General features: G+C 26.8%; 1 protein-coding gene and 1 non-coding gene across 3 annotated transcripts; both read left to right on the top strand.

The window, feature by feature from the left end:
- Window positions 1-10138: 10138 nt before the first annotated feature.
- Trnah-gug (transfer RNA histidin (anticodon GUG)) lies at window positions 10139-10210 on the top strand. Its single transcript has one exon. It is a non-coding gene; the product is annotated as a tRNA-His (tRNA).
- A 6677-nt stretch (window positions 10211-16887) lies between these two features.
- On the top strand, window positions 16888-20327 carry LOC114129847 (uncharacterized). Of its 2 annotated transcripts, XM_050197619.1 has the most exons (3): window positions 16888-16968; window positions 19767-19869; window positions 19967-20327. In XM_050197619.1, exons 2-3 carry the CDS (start codon window positions 19852-19854, stop codon window positions 20306-20308), a joined length of 360 nt encoding a protein of 119 aa, XP_050053576.1. In that variant the 5' UTR covers window positions 16888-16968; window positions 19767-19851; the 3' UTR covers window positions 20309-20327. The 2 variants fall into 2 exon arrangements, with proteins under 2 accessions (XP_050053576.1, XP_027850495.2); XM_027994694.2 differs by lacking the exon at window positions 16888-16968 and having other exon boundaries at window positions 19092-19869.
- Window positions 20328-20381: the final 54 nt, after the last annotated feature.

Here is a 20381-nt window from a genome sequence, read left to right on the forward strand (position 1 = left end):
ATAAACTTTTCAACCAAAATTCGATTTTTATACATCAGAAAATGTATACTTGTTATAACCATAAAATATATATTTGTTTTAAATAATATTTTTTTTTTTTTTAAACAGCTTATAATTATGTAAAAAAAATATAAAACCTCAAAAGTTCTTTTGTTTTTTTTTTAATAATGTGTATCTTACATTAAATGGATCACCCGGTATAGTTTGTTGTACTTTGAACTGAAAAAACAACGTACTACACCAGCTGGTATATTATTATGTCGGGCTTACGATAAAATATATCGGCCGTCATGATATTTTTAAGTATGTACGACGAACGCTTTTCTTAAATGTACATGTTTGTACAATGTATCTAGGTATATATTATTGCTATTATTTATCATGTTTATATATACATAGATAATATGACGTATGACATCTGTAAAAATTAATGCGTTGCACTTTCACAACACGAAAAGTTATAAATTTGAGGTGTTTACCTATTGTTAAATATTGAGGAGTTTTACAAATAATCGTATGTGTGTTTGGATAAAGCAGATTCTAAACATACTTATGCACTTATACATTTTTTTAAAATATTATTTACGTATAATTATGATTATTATTTTTAATAATTATTGAAAGTTATGTAAGTATGTTTGTAAAATGGTTATTTTTTTCTGATTTATGTATTCATCCAATTCGTACTGTGAACAAAACTAAATACTCCTTAGGATAATATACCTACGTCTTTTATTGTATGCTGCACGTTGTAGCTATTGTTGTGAAATCCGTTACGAATTTGGCAGGTTCATAGGGGTGTATACATTTTTATTTTGCGATTACAAATCAAATTATATAAATATTAGTAATGTACGTTCAAATCGATATATACTGCCGTTTCACATTGGAGATGGCATTCTATATAGTCACACCCCATCATACATTAATGGTAAACACCATATCGAAAAAATAGTTTAGCAGATTGAAGGGAGATATTCACATTTATATTTTGTAATTATAAATGATTTTAAATAAAATTACTATTTTGTTATAATTAAAGGAGGGCAACAGATCTATTGATGTGCAGCACCTATATTATAATAATAATATAAGTAATAATACCATTGATTTCACCTATTAGAAATATATATTTTATAACAGTTAATTATAATTTCTAGTTTTTCTCAACTTTTATCTCAAACCCAAAATATTATCAATGTAATTGTTTTATTTGAAACAATGAAAAAATCAAAAGTAAAGTAACTTATGAATTAACAAAGAATAATCGAACTTTACGTAAATGAATTAAATGGAGAAGGCTGGTTACAATGTATTGTAATATGAGACGATTGTATAACAACCAATATTATAATAACATGACAAATAAACAATTAAATTAATTGTTCCACAATATTGTACTGAGTATTAATCGTCTTATCAAAAATCTGATGTCATATTTGTTTTACAAACTAAATAACAAAATATGTTTAATTACAATAAAAAGTATAAACGAAAATACAATTTTTTTCTTATTATTCGACATCGTTTTAATTCTTTATTTAAAATGTTTATGTATAATAAATGAAAGAAAATAGTATTCTTTGAATTAATCTTATTTTCAACAACCTCTCTCAGAATTTTTCTAGTAAATAGGTATGTTTTGATTATTTCAAACAAATTTAATGTGGACAGCTACAAAAACGGTTAGACTATAGTAACATTTAATTACCATCTAAAAAATAGTATCTGTTATCTATTTATTTTAAAATTATTTTTTGATCAATTAAAATTAGGTATATTGAGTATAAATACCTTTATAAAATATAAATATTCATTGGAATTTGTATTAATGTTATTAATTTGTGAAAAAGTTAAGAAATTGTTGTTATTTTTTGTAGTTTTGTTGTTTATATTTTTATTTGATGTACATTTGTTACTTTATAGTTTATTTGTTGTGAAAAATATTTAAACCATTAAATAATGATATTTTAGTTAAACAAAACACAAGTCATATATTTTTACCTTGCACCGACTACAGTTGTAACAATTTATTTTTAATTCACATTTATTAAGTAACTTTTGAAAGTTAAAGTTCGACAGACAATACTCATATATTTATTAAGGTATTATGTTACTTAACTAATTAAAACTTTTATGAAACAATAAATGTTTGAATTGTGTTTAAAATAAACAATTCCACGCAAATTATTACAAACGTACACATTCTTGCCTACAACTCATCTCACATATTATATATAATATTATACCACTACAATCGTATAAAACCAATTGTTATATAGGTACTGTTTATTTGATTTAATTTGGTAAAGTTTTTTAAACAACAACATAATTGTTTTACATCAACTGTGTACCGTTGGAACTAATAAAAAAAAATTAAAAACGAATAAATTGTAAAACACACGCATACAAGTGTATAATAATATTATACATGTGTGATTATTATTCGTAATCAAATGAAGCTGTGCGTATGCGTCAGACCAAACGAGTGAAATTCACATATTATGCACACACACACACACACACACACACACACACACACACACACACACACACACCATAAACGATGTTGTAGGGTGCGCTCCGAGTGCGTAAGTCGTCGTTGGGTTTCTTCGGGGGTGTAGGCGTCCAGGGGTAGGTATATAAGCCGGAGACTTTGCGGGTGTTGGCCATCACTTTTGACTCTCGACATTTCGCGGTTACAACCACGTCATTTGCGCACGCTGCAACCACCCGTGCACAACTGAATACCAGCACGATATATATTATTATCTATAATATATAATAATATACATATACAGAAACGTCCGGCGACCGCACAAAACATTAAACGCCGCACACAGTCAAATATCAACTTTGAATCATCCGCCGCTAAACCACCGTTCGTGTCAAAGTAAAGCTAGCCGCATATAATATATAATCTAATATTATACATAATTGTACGACTGTCTGCGAATAGCTCGACGGTTAAAACAAAAAAAAACCGATAATAATATTATACACCGTCGCCACGTCCATCTCCATCATGCGGTCCCTGTTGTTGTTGGCTGTGTTCATGTTGTGCGCGTGCATCGTCGTCGGTCAAGTGAACTTCACGCCGACGTGGGGCCAGGGCAAGAGGAACGCTCCCGCATCGGACGAGTGCAAGTCCATGGACACGCTCATCTACATATACAAACTGGTGCAGGTAAACGACGTTTATAATTTAATATTATCATCTCGATGTACTATCAATGTGACACTGAGCTGTAACGTAATGTGCCGTAATCATGAAGATTAAATCTTTAATGTGCATTGCCATAATAAATACGACCGGTGCGCGATACCTATTGTGTATTGGTATATTATTGCGCGTCACCATTTTCGTCCAAAACGTACCCTCCTCTTTTCGGTCAACACTTACAGTTCCTCTTCGGTCAGCACAGTTTTCTTTAAAATGTACAACTATTAACAATTGCAAAACATATGATTTAAAATATTATTACCTTTGTAAAATTAAAAACATTATTTTTGTTTGAAAAATTTGTCAAACAAATATCATACAATTGTAAAAAACTCAATCTTAATTTTTGATACAATATTTATGAATGCATATCTAGGTAGGTATTATATGACTATATTAGTTTTTATTCGACTATTACAACGTTTTATTGTATTGATAATTATTTTATTTTATTATTTTTTCAAAAAGTTGTATTTAGTAACTAATATACAAATAATTTTTATAAAAAAAAAAATCACATTTTTGGATACAATCATATGAAGATCAGTAAAGTTGTTATAATTATAAATTTTAAAGAAAACTATAATATAATATAACTATTAACTATCATATAATATAATAATTTATAGCGTTATTGCGTATACCTATACAGATGGGACGACTTCGTTCTTATTTTAATTGATAGCAATAATACATATATTATAATGATTTTAAGTAGGCTGTAGTGCTGTACGCAATAATATTATTTGGGTATATTGTAGGTATGCCTGTATACTAATTATAATAATATAATACCGTCCCGTCTGTAGCTTAAACGAAACCTAAATTAATCGAAAGCTCGTATAAAAAATCACACTTGCAGTACATTAAATTATTATAATATTGTGCACAGTTTAATTATAAAGATCGCACTGTTTTCCGATCAAGAACATATTGCTTTTTTCATTAAATACGACGCTACGTATATATGGTAATTTATACCGTCTTTGGTTTTGTTCGCAAAACTTTTTTTTTTTTTTAATGTATCCCTCTCGCTTATTTTCCAACTGTGAGCCACCATTATATCGTGTATTGTAATGTATTGATGTTATTATTCTCATACAGTCTCAAAAAAATATAATAAGTATTAAGACATACATTTAAAAATAAAATGTTACTGATACTTTTCATTGCATAATTGGACGTTCGGTGGTATTGTTTCAATTTAATACTATGGCCTAAACACAAAATATGTACAACTATACAATATTAAAACGTTATTATGTTATGTATAATAATAAAATATTTTCGATATTTCTTAATATATATTGCACTAGTGTAGGTAACGCGTCTATAAAATAAAAATGACTATCCTTTGAAATTACCATATTATAAAAAAATAACCGCTCAGCACTTTTCTACAGAACGTTGATTGGAAGGGACATGTTTACGTTTACACCAGTAGTTTGTCAACAACAATTTTATATTAATTAAATATTATGTAGGTATATTAATTGTGCATAAACCATTTAAAAGAATATTTTTCTGTGCTGCTGTTGCTGCAAAAAAAAAAAACTAATTTAATTAATAATACGTCTGAATATAATCTGACGCATGCCTGGCTAATTTCGAAAGATATTATATTCGTTTGGCGTGGCGTAACTGAAATTTTTTACTGTTAATTATATCGCGATTGGATCCACGAAAATAAACAATCATAAACCAGATTGCGTGACTCTTAAACATTAACATAATTTTTAATCCGTTAATTTAGACTTTTTCGGTAAACGCTAATATTGTTATAATTGAATCGTTAATTATTATATCTGATGTATTTTAATGTGACGGTAAGAAATAAAGCTTATACAATTAAGCGGAACAAAGTATGATTATGGAAATGTAGCTCACAAATTAGTATTAATCTGAGAATCAAAAGACCATTTTTCATCCATAAGGTTAGGTTCGAGAGTCGAATATTAATTCTAAAAGTATAAATTAACTTGCTGTACCCAAATTTTAAGTACAACTTTACTATAAATCAATTAGATTCATATAAAATATTATTTTCTTAAAATGTTGAACCGCTCAAACGAAACCGTCTATTCATTATTAATATTTTAATTTTCACAGAACGAAGCGCAGCGGATCGCAATGTGTGAACGAATGTCCATTACGTCTTGAACAGTCACTGTTGCAGGAGATGACCAACGCCACTATACCACACGCCAGCCATAGATCATTAACAACGGGACTTATACTCTGATACTTCGTCAGTTGCAATGTTACATTTTTACTTTTAGTCACATTATTAAGATGGTAATAATAATAATATAAAGTTCTACCGTTTTCAATTATTATAATATATCCACCAAACTTATTATTATCCATCAACCACTATTTTGTTTATTTTCGATATGTTTTATAGAGAATATTTTAGTTTTATTGTTTAATATTTATTCAAAATGCATTGCTTTCTGTATTAAAAAAAACCACCAAACTCACTAAACGTCGTTCATTTTTTATAATTTATATTTTCATTCATTACTCAGTAAATGTTAAACTGAATAAGTTAACAAATGTGTTATTATTGGAATATGTCGTGATAACAGTATTATCAATTATTACACAACCTTATTAATTATATGGATTCATGGTCACAGTACATACGAGTATAACACTATTATATCGTACGTCTATTATATAGATATACTATATTTATTATAGAAGTTAGTATTTTTGTGTTCTGAAAATTCAGTAAAAATAAAAATCTTATAAGTGCATTAAAATATTATGCATTGAAAATATTTTAATACAAAATAAAAATGTTAAAATATATATTTTTTAAAATGTATATAATTGTCTGAAAAACCTTAATAAAAAAAATAAAAAATAATAAAACTGCAAAGATAAAAGCGATAAAAATAAATATGACGCGCCTAAAACACATTTTCCGCTTATTTTTTTGTAGGAAAAAAAACAACGAAAATTGTAACACATCACAATATCAGCCTGTAGTTATATTATAATTATAAATTTATAACAAACACTATACGGGTTTAATATACCTACACACATTTCACTACTTCAGTGCTTGACAAATGATTATAAATATTGTATTTTATGTAAAATGTATTGAAGTATTGTCATCGAAACGATTCTTGGTAACAAATAATTGACCATATAACAGGTATATATAACTATACTGCAATTTATTAATCTATTACAGTTATTTGTATCAGTCGTAGTCGTTTCATTGATATTTAGAATTCAATGGTCTTTACGATTCGCTTATTACGTTAACAACGACTACATGGGTAACAAATATATTAATGATTATGTTTTACGGTGCAAATTGATTTTTCCGTGGTTTAAAAATAATAACAATAGCTATAGGCAACAAGTAAAATACATACCTACTATAATAGTAAGGTGGTTCTTGTCAATCAATAATTTTATATAATTTTATAAGACCTTCCACTGTGACAAAATATTAAAATATTTGCTGATCTGTTGTTAATTAATAATCCTATAAGAATCTGATTCATTGATATATTTTCTGTGAAACTTAATTAAGGTGATTTTAAGGATATTATTTTCTAACTTTGATATAACATGATTAAACAAAATGTCCATATTTCGAAAATATTTTATTCTACGCAGAAATTCACATATATATTACATTCTTGAAGAGATGTTATCAATCTTAAGGTTATTTCAAGATTAAAATAGGACCAGTAAAAGTCATACAATTTTGTTGCAGTGGATTTTTTTTTTTTTTTTTTAACGTGGCAAGTACTACCTTGAGGATTTCTGTTATTTATTAAAAACAAATGGGTAAAATTCTGATAAATAATACATTTATTCTAGGTACGTTCCGTGGTGGTCAAAATACAAGTTAACAAAATACAAGGCCATTCGGAAAGTATAAATTCGAACAATTCCAGCAAAAAACAATACACGAAAAAAAATAACTTCTCATAAAATATTGTCAGATTTTGATAATTTATTTTCTACTTTTTTTTTGAAAAAGTAAAACTTTATTTAGATCGTATTGAATTCCAAATACTACTTACGTCTTATTGTATAAGTTATAAATTATTATTTATAGCTGTGTATAGTAGCATATAGCTGCGATGATTTTTCTTAGAGAAGAGGCTGATAATTTGTTATAGGTACATGACTTTACAGGAGTGGCTTAACTACGGGATGTCGTAGTGGATAACACAATTCATACTAAACTGTAAAAACATTCACGATTAAGACTGGTGAAATATATGTTCACAGAATACTGAAATAATTTCCAAATTTAACAAACATTTTTGGGTGGATTGCAGCGACCACTAGATACAGGTCACTGGCTGTGTATTGTGTTCATTCAATATTTAGATATTATTATATATTAATATGTATTATATTATCATAATCTCCGTTGTTGTGTTGCCCTCCAGTGTTTTAATATACTATCATACCTTATTGGTTGTGTGTCTATAAATCATGGATAGCCGATATAACGTTGTAGTTATATATACATTACATTATCCAGACCCGAGTATAATTTTAATTTATATGTTTAGGTAGTTATATTCTACCTGAGTTTAGCTCAGAGAAAACTTCTTACCGCGTATTTCCAGTGTCAGACGTATTATTGTATTTGCCAATGTTGATAGGTAGGTACACTAGATTTTACGTGTTTTACACCCTGTGGAAATTCGACGAACACGAACAAGTGAACAACTATGCTTTCCAAACAGAGGTATTATACGCGTTCTATAACAGTGTATATTTAATATTTATACATGTAAACACGAACTGATGCAAGTGCGGTCGTTCGTGGACACGACGACACTAAACATTCTGAGACTTAGAATGACTCAGAGAGTGAGAGGGGTATTTAATTTGATTATGTGGTGACTGGTGACATAATATATTGTTACAAAATACAAATATCGTATCAAATTAAAATTATTTATTGAAAACTCTTAACTCATCGGCAACAAGGTATCATGCATGATTATTAAATTTTAACAGCTGATGTATACGACGTATAACATTGCCAAACAGGGAAAAATCAGAAGTGAGAATGTTGCGTCACCCTTGAAAAGAATTGCAATCCAAATACCCTTTAAATTTTCATTTTTTTTAAACATAATAATATGACGTGTTAAATGATAAAAAACTACCTTACATACACATTAAAGGAATTGTCAAAAAACGAAAATAATATCACCGCACGGCTGATAACGTATAGTTGTCGCGGTAGGTAGGGAGCAGGGACGCCAGATGGCTGGAGAGCACAACACGTGTGCCGTATCAACATTTAATCGTATCGTATAGAAATTTTATTTTATGAATCAAGTTATATCAATAAATTATAAACAGTATGTTCACCAATCTAGGGAATACTGAATTTCTCGGCCAGATAATGGATTTTTTTTTTACAAATTCGTGTCATGAATTGTCATAAACAAGACTAACATAACAATGTCATGCCGACGGGGAGGGGTTTGGTAGGGGTTTAACCCCCTAGAAGTTAAACATGTAGGTATAATTCTTTTTTGGAATATTACATTAATAACATTATATACATAATAATATATACATTATACCTACATAAATGGTAACCCCCTCTCCTCATAAACGAATTCTGCGTACGCCACTGAATAACATAATATATGGATATAAAATTATAACAATTCTAAAAAAAAATAAGTACCAATATTCAAAAAGTAACCAATATAAGAACTAATTTTAAATGATTTTAAAAATTTTATAAAATAATAAAAAAGATGTATTATTTATTAAAATTGACATGACTCTTATTCAGTCGGTTTTGAATTTAAAACCATAAATGATAAATCAAAATTGCTTAAAAAAAAAATAGAACTCTCCGAATATGATGTTCAAAATAGACGTTGCTATTAAAAAAAAAGTTTTTACTGCGCATGCGCAGACCAAATTTTTTCAAAAATTTGAAGCATATCGAAAATGTGTATTTATATACCACCAATTTATAAAAAAAAAATCTGGCCGATAAATTCCGATTTCTCTAAATTGGCGAACACACTGTATATTATAAACCTTCTTCTGTTAATTGTTTACCTATCTATATAATAGTGTAAACCGCATTTAAGTCCATTCAGTCGTTTTGGAGTTTAGCCTGAACAAATAAAAGTGACTTAAGTGGTAATTTTATATTATGTATTGATATTGATACAGATATGGTATACGATGCATAGTTATAAATTACCTATATTCACTTTTACGGTTACCTATATGGCTATATTTGACTCTTGAAATATATATATTATATATCGGATTATCACAGAACAATCAGTGTACCTAGGTAGGTATCTAATCAATTTATTGCATGGTAATAACTAATAATGACGTTTTCCGTTTACCTACCCATTAATTTTAAATGTATTTATATTTATTTTCAATCAATTAATTTCAGGGTAACAAGTATCGAAGTGTTTGAGTAGTCAAAAACAAAAAATGTTTGTATTGGATAGGTAACAATTATTATACATGCGTATTATTTTTACGATGTATATAATAGAATCATCATTTTTTGTTTAGACTACCATTCCTTGTGGAGTGGGGCGTTTTCAAATTTCTACCCTTAGTCCTTTTAATTTTTCAACACAGGTCTAAACTCTAATATGGTACAGGTCCTTATTTTATTACTTAAAAAGTTTAATTTAATTTAGTTATGATAACTAACATGTAAACTACAGCATTTAATAGAGTTAAATGATGCAAAATGTAAAAGGACCTTACTAAATTACATAGATATTATTGTACAGAGAGTTTCGTAATATTATGAGTACCTAGTGACTATCTACTTTATTTATAATAATGATATTATTATGTATAAATATTTAAAAAATATATGTCGTACTTAAATAAAATAAATACAGACCAATTTTAATATCTGCCGTGATCGTCTAGTGGTTAGGACCTTGCGTTGTGGCCGCAATAACCCAGGTTCGAATCCTGGTCACGGCACACTATATTTTGCTGTTTTTTTTTGTCATTATTTCTTGATTTAGTTCTATTTTAATATTGTTTTACATTAATATATTAAATATACTATATTTTGCTGTTTTTTTTTGTCATTATTTCTTGATTTAGTTCTATTTTAATATTGTTTTACATTAATATATTAAATATACTATATTTTGCTGTTTTTTTTTGTCATTATTTCTTGATTTAGTTCTATTTTAATATTGTTTTACATTATAGTTTTATTATCATTTATTAAAAATTAATTCCTTAGTTTTTTTCTGTATGAGATATTTAGTATTTACCTATTTTAAGTATTAGTCTATAATATTTATTATTGTAATTGCAAAATTTTACAAAACATAAATTCTGCTTATTGGGCGCATTATATTTAACTCTAAAACTTAATTTTTCAAAAAACATTAATGATTTTGAATAGATTTTTAAAAATTATTTTACGCAATTTAAAGTCATTACATTATGGTATTTTTTTTTAATTATTCTTATTTACTTAAAATTACTTAAAATTATGTTAAATAAACATTTTCGAAAAATTTAATCATTTTTAAAATGTTAAGTTTTACGTTAAGTGGATAATTTAATATTTCAGTTTATTAATATATTATTAAGATTAATAAACATTTTAATTTTTAATTTTGTTACTTTTATACTATAGCATTATTGATATATTATTAAGCAAAAATAATACGAGTAAAAAATTTATATATTCGTGATTTATCGAAATATTGTAGTTACTGATTATAATATACACGATAATGACATTGAGAACATATATTAACTATTAAATAATATCGAATTGCGTACCACAATATAGTTACGCATAGGTAGATAGATATATCCTTATTATTTTTTTTGTAATATATTAAAATATATTAATATAAATTAATTGAATTTTTGTATGTACCACGTAGCTGGTGGCTTTTTTTATTATATTTCAATGTTCAGACCAGGTTTTTTAATAATTCCATGATTTTTTCCACGTGCGTTGCTGAGTTATTCAGCTACTTTCATACTATAAAAGATGTTGTAGGTAAAATAGAGTTTTAAAAATTAAAAATTTTTTTTATTCTATATAGGAGTATAATAGGAAGTATGCGAAAAAAAGGTTTCGATAAAGTCGAAAAAACAATATTGAAAATAAGTCCCAATTATAATTCATAGGAAACAAGAGTCCCGTAAAAAAGAACCGAAATACTTATAGGTAATTTTAGTAGGTATAGGTTTTACAAAATTTGTGTATTATTATTTATTATACGTATAATAGAACTTGTTAGGTTAGTGTAGTATAAAATGATACTATATTACATAATTTAGTGCACTATACAATTTCTCTACAAAATTGGTTTAGGAGATTTGAATGGCAGAAAAAAGCTTAGTCAAACTCATATCATAGAAAAATTATAAAAAAACGTACGTTTTAAAAACTGTAGGTATATCGTATATACACATTATGTATGTTTAAAAATATAAGTGGACAAGAGGCATCTCCAGAGACTTGGTTAGGGTAGCTAAGTCATAAATCATAATATTCATAATAGTATCATAGTGTATTTTATATTAATATATATAATTTATTTATACTTCATAGTATAGATAATAGGTACATACTTCTAACTACATACTTGTACGTGTCTATAATAGTCGATAATAATAGGTATAGGTATATATTTTTTATAATTTTATTTTTAACGATTTACAATTTTTAGAAATACGGGCTTGCGGGTGGAATCGTTCTTTATCTACGGAACCGCCTCTGAAGTGGACAAATTCGATAAATAAAATTGTAAACACCTATAAGTCATAATATAAGAAAAATATGTAATAAATAGGTATATAGTTTTGGTTTTAAATTGTATTAAGATATTTACTACTTATTTTGTTACTGTATAATATTTATTTTTGTAATATTCTTTAAATTAAATTATGATAAATTACGTTCAATTTTTTTCCGTATAGATTTATAACTATTAAATTGTACTCGTAGGCATTCTAAGAATATTTAAATTAAATAATTATTTTATTAATAATAATTTATTGTTAATTGCCATTTCAGATGAACCTGAAACATATGCATAAGTGAAATACAAATAGGTATACCTACTTGCATATACTATAAAATGAATTATTATCTCTTCAGTGGAAATGCGAGATCAAATATTACATTACAATTACCAAACCTAACCTTTAGGTTTAGTGAATCTATCATCTTCAGAAATGATACGGGTGAATAAATTATTATAATTTAAAATAAATGTTCATATTATTATATTACTACTTAAGCATATAGGGTTTCAAAGTTCGTGGTTAATTCGGCACTCGTACGGAGAACGGATGTAAATTATTATAAATCTTCATCCGCATTATAAAGTCCATTTTTTTTATTAATATTAAATTTTAATGGTTTTGAAAAAATTTAAAAACGTCGTAATTTACATAACCGGCTGATTGTCATTCATTACGTTCAAATAAAATGTGTACCTAAACGTTTAATCGCACACCATTTCCGAATTATTAGCTTAATTATTTACTTAGTAATAAATAGATATGCGTTTCCTACACAGCTATACTTAGGAATGGAAAACATAAATTTGAAAATGTACAGTAAAATTCATTAACAGTGAAAAGTAAATAAAAGAAACTAAATGTCGAAATTATAAATACTTTTTTTTCAATAAATATCTAATATAAATAGCTATAGATTTAAACACATTTTTTATTGTTATAGCCTTTGTATTTGATAAAATATAATAAGATATAGGTAGTTTAAATTATTGATTTTGTAAATGCCGAACAGTGTATTTGTGTTTCACAATCAGAAAAAAAATTGTTCGTTATTTTAGGACTTGTAATGTTATTCAGGTATTTTTTTTTTTAATTACTTTAAAACTAAATTTATGATTTGATGAAAATACATATTAATCAAATTTCAAAAATAAATAACATTTATTCTTTATTTTGATTCGTTGTATTTAAAATATTGTAGGTACATACATACAAGGTTGGGCAGCATCTTCGATACAAGTATCTTAGATACAATTGTATTTTGTACCTTATATCTTGATACAATTATTTGAAGTATCGAGTATCTTGTATCTAGTACCTCGATACTGCTTTTTTAGTTTCTTGCCCTTGGAAATTATTTTTCAGTACCAATTAATCATAAAATATAGTTATTAGTAAATATAATTCAATACGACAATACCAAATGAATATAATTTTTGAAGTAGAATTATTTGCCATTCTCTATACTTAACGAAGTGGCCATTCCCATAATACCTAATAAACATAATTTTTAAAAAAAAACCAGTGACTAATTTTATTAAAATGTATCGAGTATCTAGAATCTCGATACTATTTTTTAAGTATCTTGCCAAATCCTGTATACAGTGTGTAATTATAATAATATAATGATTTAATAAATGACCAGATTCTAAGTATTAATAGATTACCATCTTTACTGTAGTATTTTTGTTATTATTTGATTACATAATGATTCTTTCTTCTTCTTGAGTATTATCGGCCACTAGGACCATCCCGTCAAACAACCAATCCTCCATGACTCTCTGTCAGCTGCTTTTGTTTTCCAATCTTGGCCACCGTTCAGCGATTCCACGTCTTTCTTTATTAAATCTTCCCATCTTAAACGGGGTCGTCCAAGGGGCCTTTTCCCTTTTGGGTTCTCTGTCAATACTACGTGTAGTAGTGGGTTCTGACTACGCCATGCGTGACCCGCCCATTGTAATCTCCTACTCTGGATTATGTTTAATATGTTTGGCTTCTGAAAGAGTTCATCTAGTTCTTTGTTTTTCCTTATTCTCCATCCCTCAGTTTCCTCGTCTTTTACTGGGCCAAAGATCTTAAACATAATGATTAATAACAATTATTAATATAGGTATCTGGTATATATCTCATTGTTTAGTTATCGTTATATACCTTCCACTTATGTAATTACTTACAGACTTTTTTATGAATATTTCATTATACTATATTATATTCACAATATGTTAATATAAACGTTTTTGTTGCTTAATTTTTTGAATATTTTCAAATCATATAAAATTTGGTTTGGTTTATTGAAAAATACGTAATTTATTATACAGTTTATATTATGTTTATTTTATTATTGAGTAAATATTATTGACCTCATATGAGTTTATGATATCTAAGTAAGTTGGTATCTGTATAGATACCAACGCTGTATTACTTACTTCCGCTTCCAGCCTCTTACTCACAATATTAATCACTTTTGAGTAGATGTTGCGTCAAATTTACTTAGGTGGTTTGGCGTGTAAGTTCATGTATACTACTATTTACTATTTACACGATCAAAGTACAGACCGGTAAATATCGCGAAACTCGTAATCATTTAATAGTTTCCGGAATATTATCCATAATAACGAACCCATTTATTTGAAATGTCTTTAAATACATTATGTTGTATTGATGTAAGGAATATATTTATTTAGTGAATGTATATTGATGTAGACTTATTTTGCGCTAAAATTAGAGTTTGTGTATACGTAAATTTTGTGGGTATAATAATTATGGATGGAACAAAATATATTTTTATAATTCAAAGACTATTATTATAATAATATATATATAATATTACAATAATAATATTATGTTTTGAACAATATTAGCCTTCAAATATAACACATTCAATACATAATGCAATCATATATATAAATTGCCTATTCTTTCCCCGTGCAGATACTTTCGAATTTGCCAAACCTAAACATACCTAATACATATCGTTATTGGTTTCAATATTATGTACTATAATATTATCATATTGAAATATAAATATTTTCAAATACATTTTTAGTATATAAATTGATAAATGCTACGTCTTACTTAATGTTATGCATATATTTATTCAATGCAATTTATTAATATCAACTATTCTTAGCATTTAAAATATTCTACCCCCCCAAAAATATACAAAATTGATTAATAAAAAATGAATTTAAAGATTTTAACTTATAACAATATCACCGTATAAAAAAATATTATTTACACATTTTTAGCAATCAATGTGTTTTAATTAATATTATCATAACATTAAGCAATGATCTTACATTTTTTAAATGTTTTTAAACGACAAAATTTAAAAAGCGGATCATCTTTATTCTTTATCGCTGTTATGTAGTATAACTTTTGATTAACAACATTATTATACGTTTTAATTTAATATATTTTGTTTATGACTGACTACTGTCTCTACTAAATGCTAAAAAAATAAGTCATACATTATATTTATTAATACAGGTACACGATCATTTGTCAATAAATACGTTTCTGTTGTATATAAAAAAAAACTATAAATTAATATATATATAATATATATAATCTAGTTGGATTTTGAGTAATCGATTGAAATTAAACCTGAAACTCCTTGTCGACGATGGTCGGCACTCATTATCACTTAAGTCATTGTAAAACGGCATAATATGTGAATGATTTATCGGGATTATCACATTTCTGGATATTAATTATTATTATTATTAAATCGTATAACTCTTATTTTCAAATTCACTACTTGCTGGTTCATCAATTATTAGATATCGCGGATGTGAGAATCTGAATAATTTCAAAATGAAAATCTAGCGAGAAAATGGCTTTCATTCCCAACCCACTCTAAATCGAAAACAGACATAAACCGTAAAATATCAATTAAGAGACCCTTTAGCTATTATAATACAACCAGCTACCGGTCACAAATGTGTTGGAGCATAAATTATCAGTTTTAAGAGCCGTTGCAGTTTTATGGTCCAACTTCTTAGATTATCTTTATAGGTACATAAATTTTAAATAAGGGCGTATAGTTTAATAAAATTCGTCTAATTTATACTTCCTCTTCAATCTTTAGCGTCTGTTGTAATTATGTAATATATAAAACAATATATAACCCGGTATATGGTAAATAAATTCAAAAGTATATATAAGCAATTTATATATACATATTACATAAACCTACATGCATAATATTTACGTTAGTTAACAATTATTGTCATATTATAGTACAGTTAAAAATTGTATGTCCCTTTTCCATACAACAACAAAAGAATAATATATTATATTAAAACTTAATAAATTTTATTTTGCTATAGGTCTATAGCTCTTGTTGAAAAAAATATATAATACATTTTATTAGTTTATTACATAAATTTTTCTCGAATTTTAAGATTAAAAAACATTTTTGGGTATCAATAATAACCACTTCATATTTAATGCTCGTTAAGATTACCATATCATTGAGTTGGTTCGAAAAATTAAGCTAAATTATAAAAAATATTAAATAAGTAACATAAGTAAATTTATTTCTTCCTTAAGTCATTATATTTCTATGTGAAAAGTTTTCACTCTTTCATAAACGAAAATGGTCTTTCACGTGTAAAAACCTGAAATTATAGAAAAAAAAAAGCTATAATACAATATCTGTGATTTATTTTAGGCTCTGTAAAATCCAAAATAAATTAATTCCAGTACCTGTATTAATATTTTGAGAATTAATTCTCCTAGGAATTTTCTAAAATAGAATACATTTTTCAATTGATAAAAAAAATAAAATCTAAACATTTTAACTAAGTATATATTTTTTCTTTCACATAATTTATTATGATGTACATTAAAAAAATGATCACCATAGTTAAAAACAAATTATATATATATATATATTATACATTTTAAATCTTTTTTTAGTCATCAGTTTGAAAATTTGGATTTCAAGACTTCAAGTATGACATTAAATTATCAAATTAACTTAGTTAATAGTGCGAAACTCGCGTCCATTCAATTCGTTAAACGTAATTATTTAAAAATAATAAAATACTTCCTGATAGTTTTGTGTTATATTGTAATTTCCTTTATGTTCTACTGTTCTAGCCGTACATAATAATAATAAAAACAGGTGATGGATACAATCCATTAAGCTATATTTTATAGAATTTTGGTATATATTTTGTTTTTATATTGTTATTCAGTCCAATAAGTCACGTAATCAGAATATTCTTTGTTCGAGTGGTCCCTATCTACTGGCTATTAAGTATTCTGCTATGGTTTTTTCAACAATAACATAAAGTTAATGCTACAAATTTCTTACGATTCAATTATCTGAGAAAAATAAAATATTTTAATGACATGATTTTTCCATTTTGTATATTATGGCATTATACAGTAGGTTGTAAATAGGTAATAATATTCACTATAAATTATAATAGTAAAAAACCGATCAAAGTTATGACTCATGAAAAACCAATATTTTCTTTAATAAAGGGATTAGGGAATACCAACTATCAGTCTGAAAGCAATTTTCATTGAGGGCATAAAAATACCATTTTAGGGCCAATATAATGTCATAACTCTTATCTGTAGAGTGCAGGACGTCATGACATTGTTAGAAAACAACAAACAATACAATATGAGATAATATTATCATGCGGTATTCTAATTTTGTCAGGTATTGTACAGTATGACATTGTGGGTTTATATTTTGAATAGTATGAATGTACGATAATAGATAATAGTACTATAGGTACGTAGTTAATAATAATATGGTAATAATCGTCATCATGGCGTTATCTAGCGGTAGTGAGTATAACATCAGATGCTTATAAGTTATCAGTTTGTCCAAGAGAAGGGATCAGTGTAATCTGTTTCGCAGAGTAGAGTAGGTGCAAAATTATTATTTAATTTTATCATCTTCATAAATTACCTATTAAATAATACCTATTACTACATCTTAGTGAGTGTATTTGCGATCTTCCTCATATGTTATTTTTTTGTCCTGCTCTTAAATCTGAACGTCAAGTTTTAATTAATTCTCTTAGATCTCTAAATTGCCCTTTTAATCTCCTCTCCATTATCAATACTAACTACGTCATCACCAAAAAAATTATCCTAAGTTTTATTTTGGATGCTGGTTTTGTTATATAGTACCTATCTTGTTTTTTTATTAATTAAATTATAATCTACTTTTGTATAATTGTTGAGCTGTATTAGTTCTAACTTAAAGCTATCAACTACAAAAAAAAAATAATAATACCTATTATATTAACAATGTACCACCACAGAATAGAAAGAAATAGAAAAAATAGAAATAAAATAGAACATCTATTCTGTGGTACCACCTTTATGATATTGATATTTATCATTTCTTGTTTCTTGGGTTTACACATCATTGCATTATATTATTATTAGGTATGTACAGATGGCATCCAAGAGGAATAACATTCGGACATCATTATAATTAATAATTATTATTACTATTAAATATCCTTTACAATCTAATCTCTGTGTCAGTTAAAAATCCTAATACACAAAAATGACGTCATTTAATGTCAGACGTAGTTTTAGTAAACATAATTAAAAATTAAAAACATATTAATATGATTTATCAGAAAATTCTTTATTTTTGAAAATTTAAAATACCATAATATAACCATTTTGTGTAATACACTTGAATAGTATCAATAATTACAAAAATATTTTGTTGATTTTTGAACTTTTTAAAAATGTTTTTGTACTTTAAGTGTACATTTTATCATATTTTTTTTTTGCATATTTTAAAATAATATTTTTTAAGGTTTTTTTTTTTTTAATTTTTGTGTTTAATTTTAAACGTTTATTCAATAATAGTTCTTTGCATATTTTATCATTTTTTGTTGCATTTATTATAAATTCTATACTTTTAGTAATAAGTATAATATTATCGTATCAACTTCGTACGCGGAGACCGCACTTCAGTATAGTGCGGTAAATTCGATTGTGATCGCTACAGACGACGACCCGGGGGGGAATAATATTATGCTGTACGGTGTACCTACGTCATTCTATATATATGTACGTCACTCTAAATAGTCTTTGTATTGTTCCGCAGTATCAGGCAATACGGTGACCGCAGACTTCTCAACACCGTAAATGATGATTTTCTATATTAACGAGTGTCGCACAGCGTAGACTTGTTTTCGTGAACACGATATTGATTCTACGCGTTGACGTTCTAATTATTATTTTTACGTCGTAATTTTTCCACAATATTTTTACTAGCGGTCAACTTTCTGCGATTCGCAGTTGTACGAATAGTCCGGTACTCGTGTTATACTATCATGTCCTATATAATATTATTGTAGATGACATCGATATTAAAAAGTATTATTGTGTATAATATATATGATAAATGATTTCTTTGAACTATGAACGAATAAGAAGACGATATTGTAAAAAAGAACTCGATTCTATTTTTAAAATCATAGTGAACTATCAAATAAAATACGTTCCCAATCATAGTGTTACATGTACAAAGCATTACGTTTTAAAACCGATTTTATGTCGTTTAACTATTATACAATCCAACGAATCGTATAGAAATAGTCTAAAATTACTATGATAGATTTAAAATTGGAAAGTTTATTTTGTTATTATTGTTATCTAACTGGTTATTATATATATATATATATATATCTATATATTTATTTTTTTTTTAGTAAATTACTTCCCTATATATAAGTACGCTCGGTTGGGATCCTTTTTACAGTTTCAGTCGCTTTGATCTTTAGTCGGTTTCGAGTCAGTATCCAGTTATCAACTACCCACACTCAATATAATATACGAGTATAATAATGGACGTTAACGCTAAGGTAAATCTTATACTTACTTTCTTATACCTAAATCGTAATTTTTTTTCACTAGTTGTTGCGTTATATTAAATCGTTTTAAAAATATAAAAATAAATAGATTCTGCTTACCACTGTCTATGTTGTTCTCATGGCGCTCAGATCATTTGGTCAATTTGGAAACAGATACCTCCAAAGGGGCATTGCTCATGAGTTTGACGGATTCGATCAAGGAAAATATTTGGGTCAAGTATTCCCATATTCTCAAATAAATAGTCAAGGTTACAATTTAGGGTGGAGTGGATACCAAGGAGGAAACAGTTTCAATCCGTATCAAAAACTAGGATACGGATACCAAAACCCAGGATACAGTGGAGGCTTAGGATTCACAGATGGCGGTCAACTATTCGGTGTCCAGCAACCAGTAAATTTCATTGGTAATAATCAACGATTTAGGTTATAAATAAAAAATACTTTGTCTGTAAAAAATACAATTTTAATTACGTTTTAATTACTGATAGATTATAAGAAATAAT

The sequence above is a fragment of the Aphis gossypii genome, chromosome 1 (assembly GCF_020184175.1).
Source record: "Aphis gossypii isolate Hap1 chromosome 1, ASM2018417v2, whole genome shotgun sequence".
Taxonomy (NCBI): Eukaryota; Metazoa; Arthropoda; class Insecta; order Hemiptera; family Aphididae; genus Aphis; species Aphis gossypii.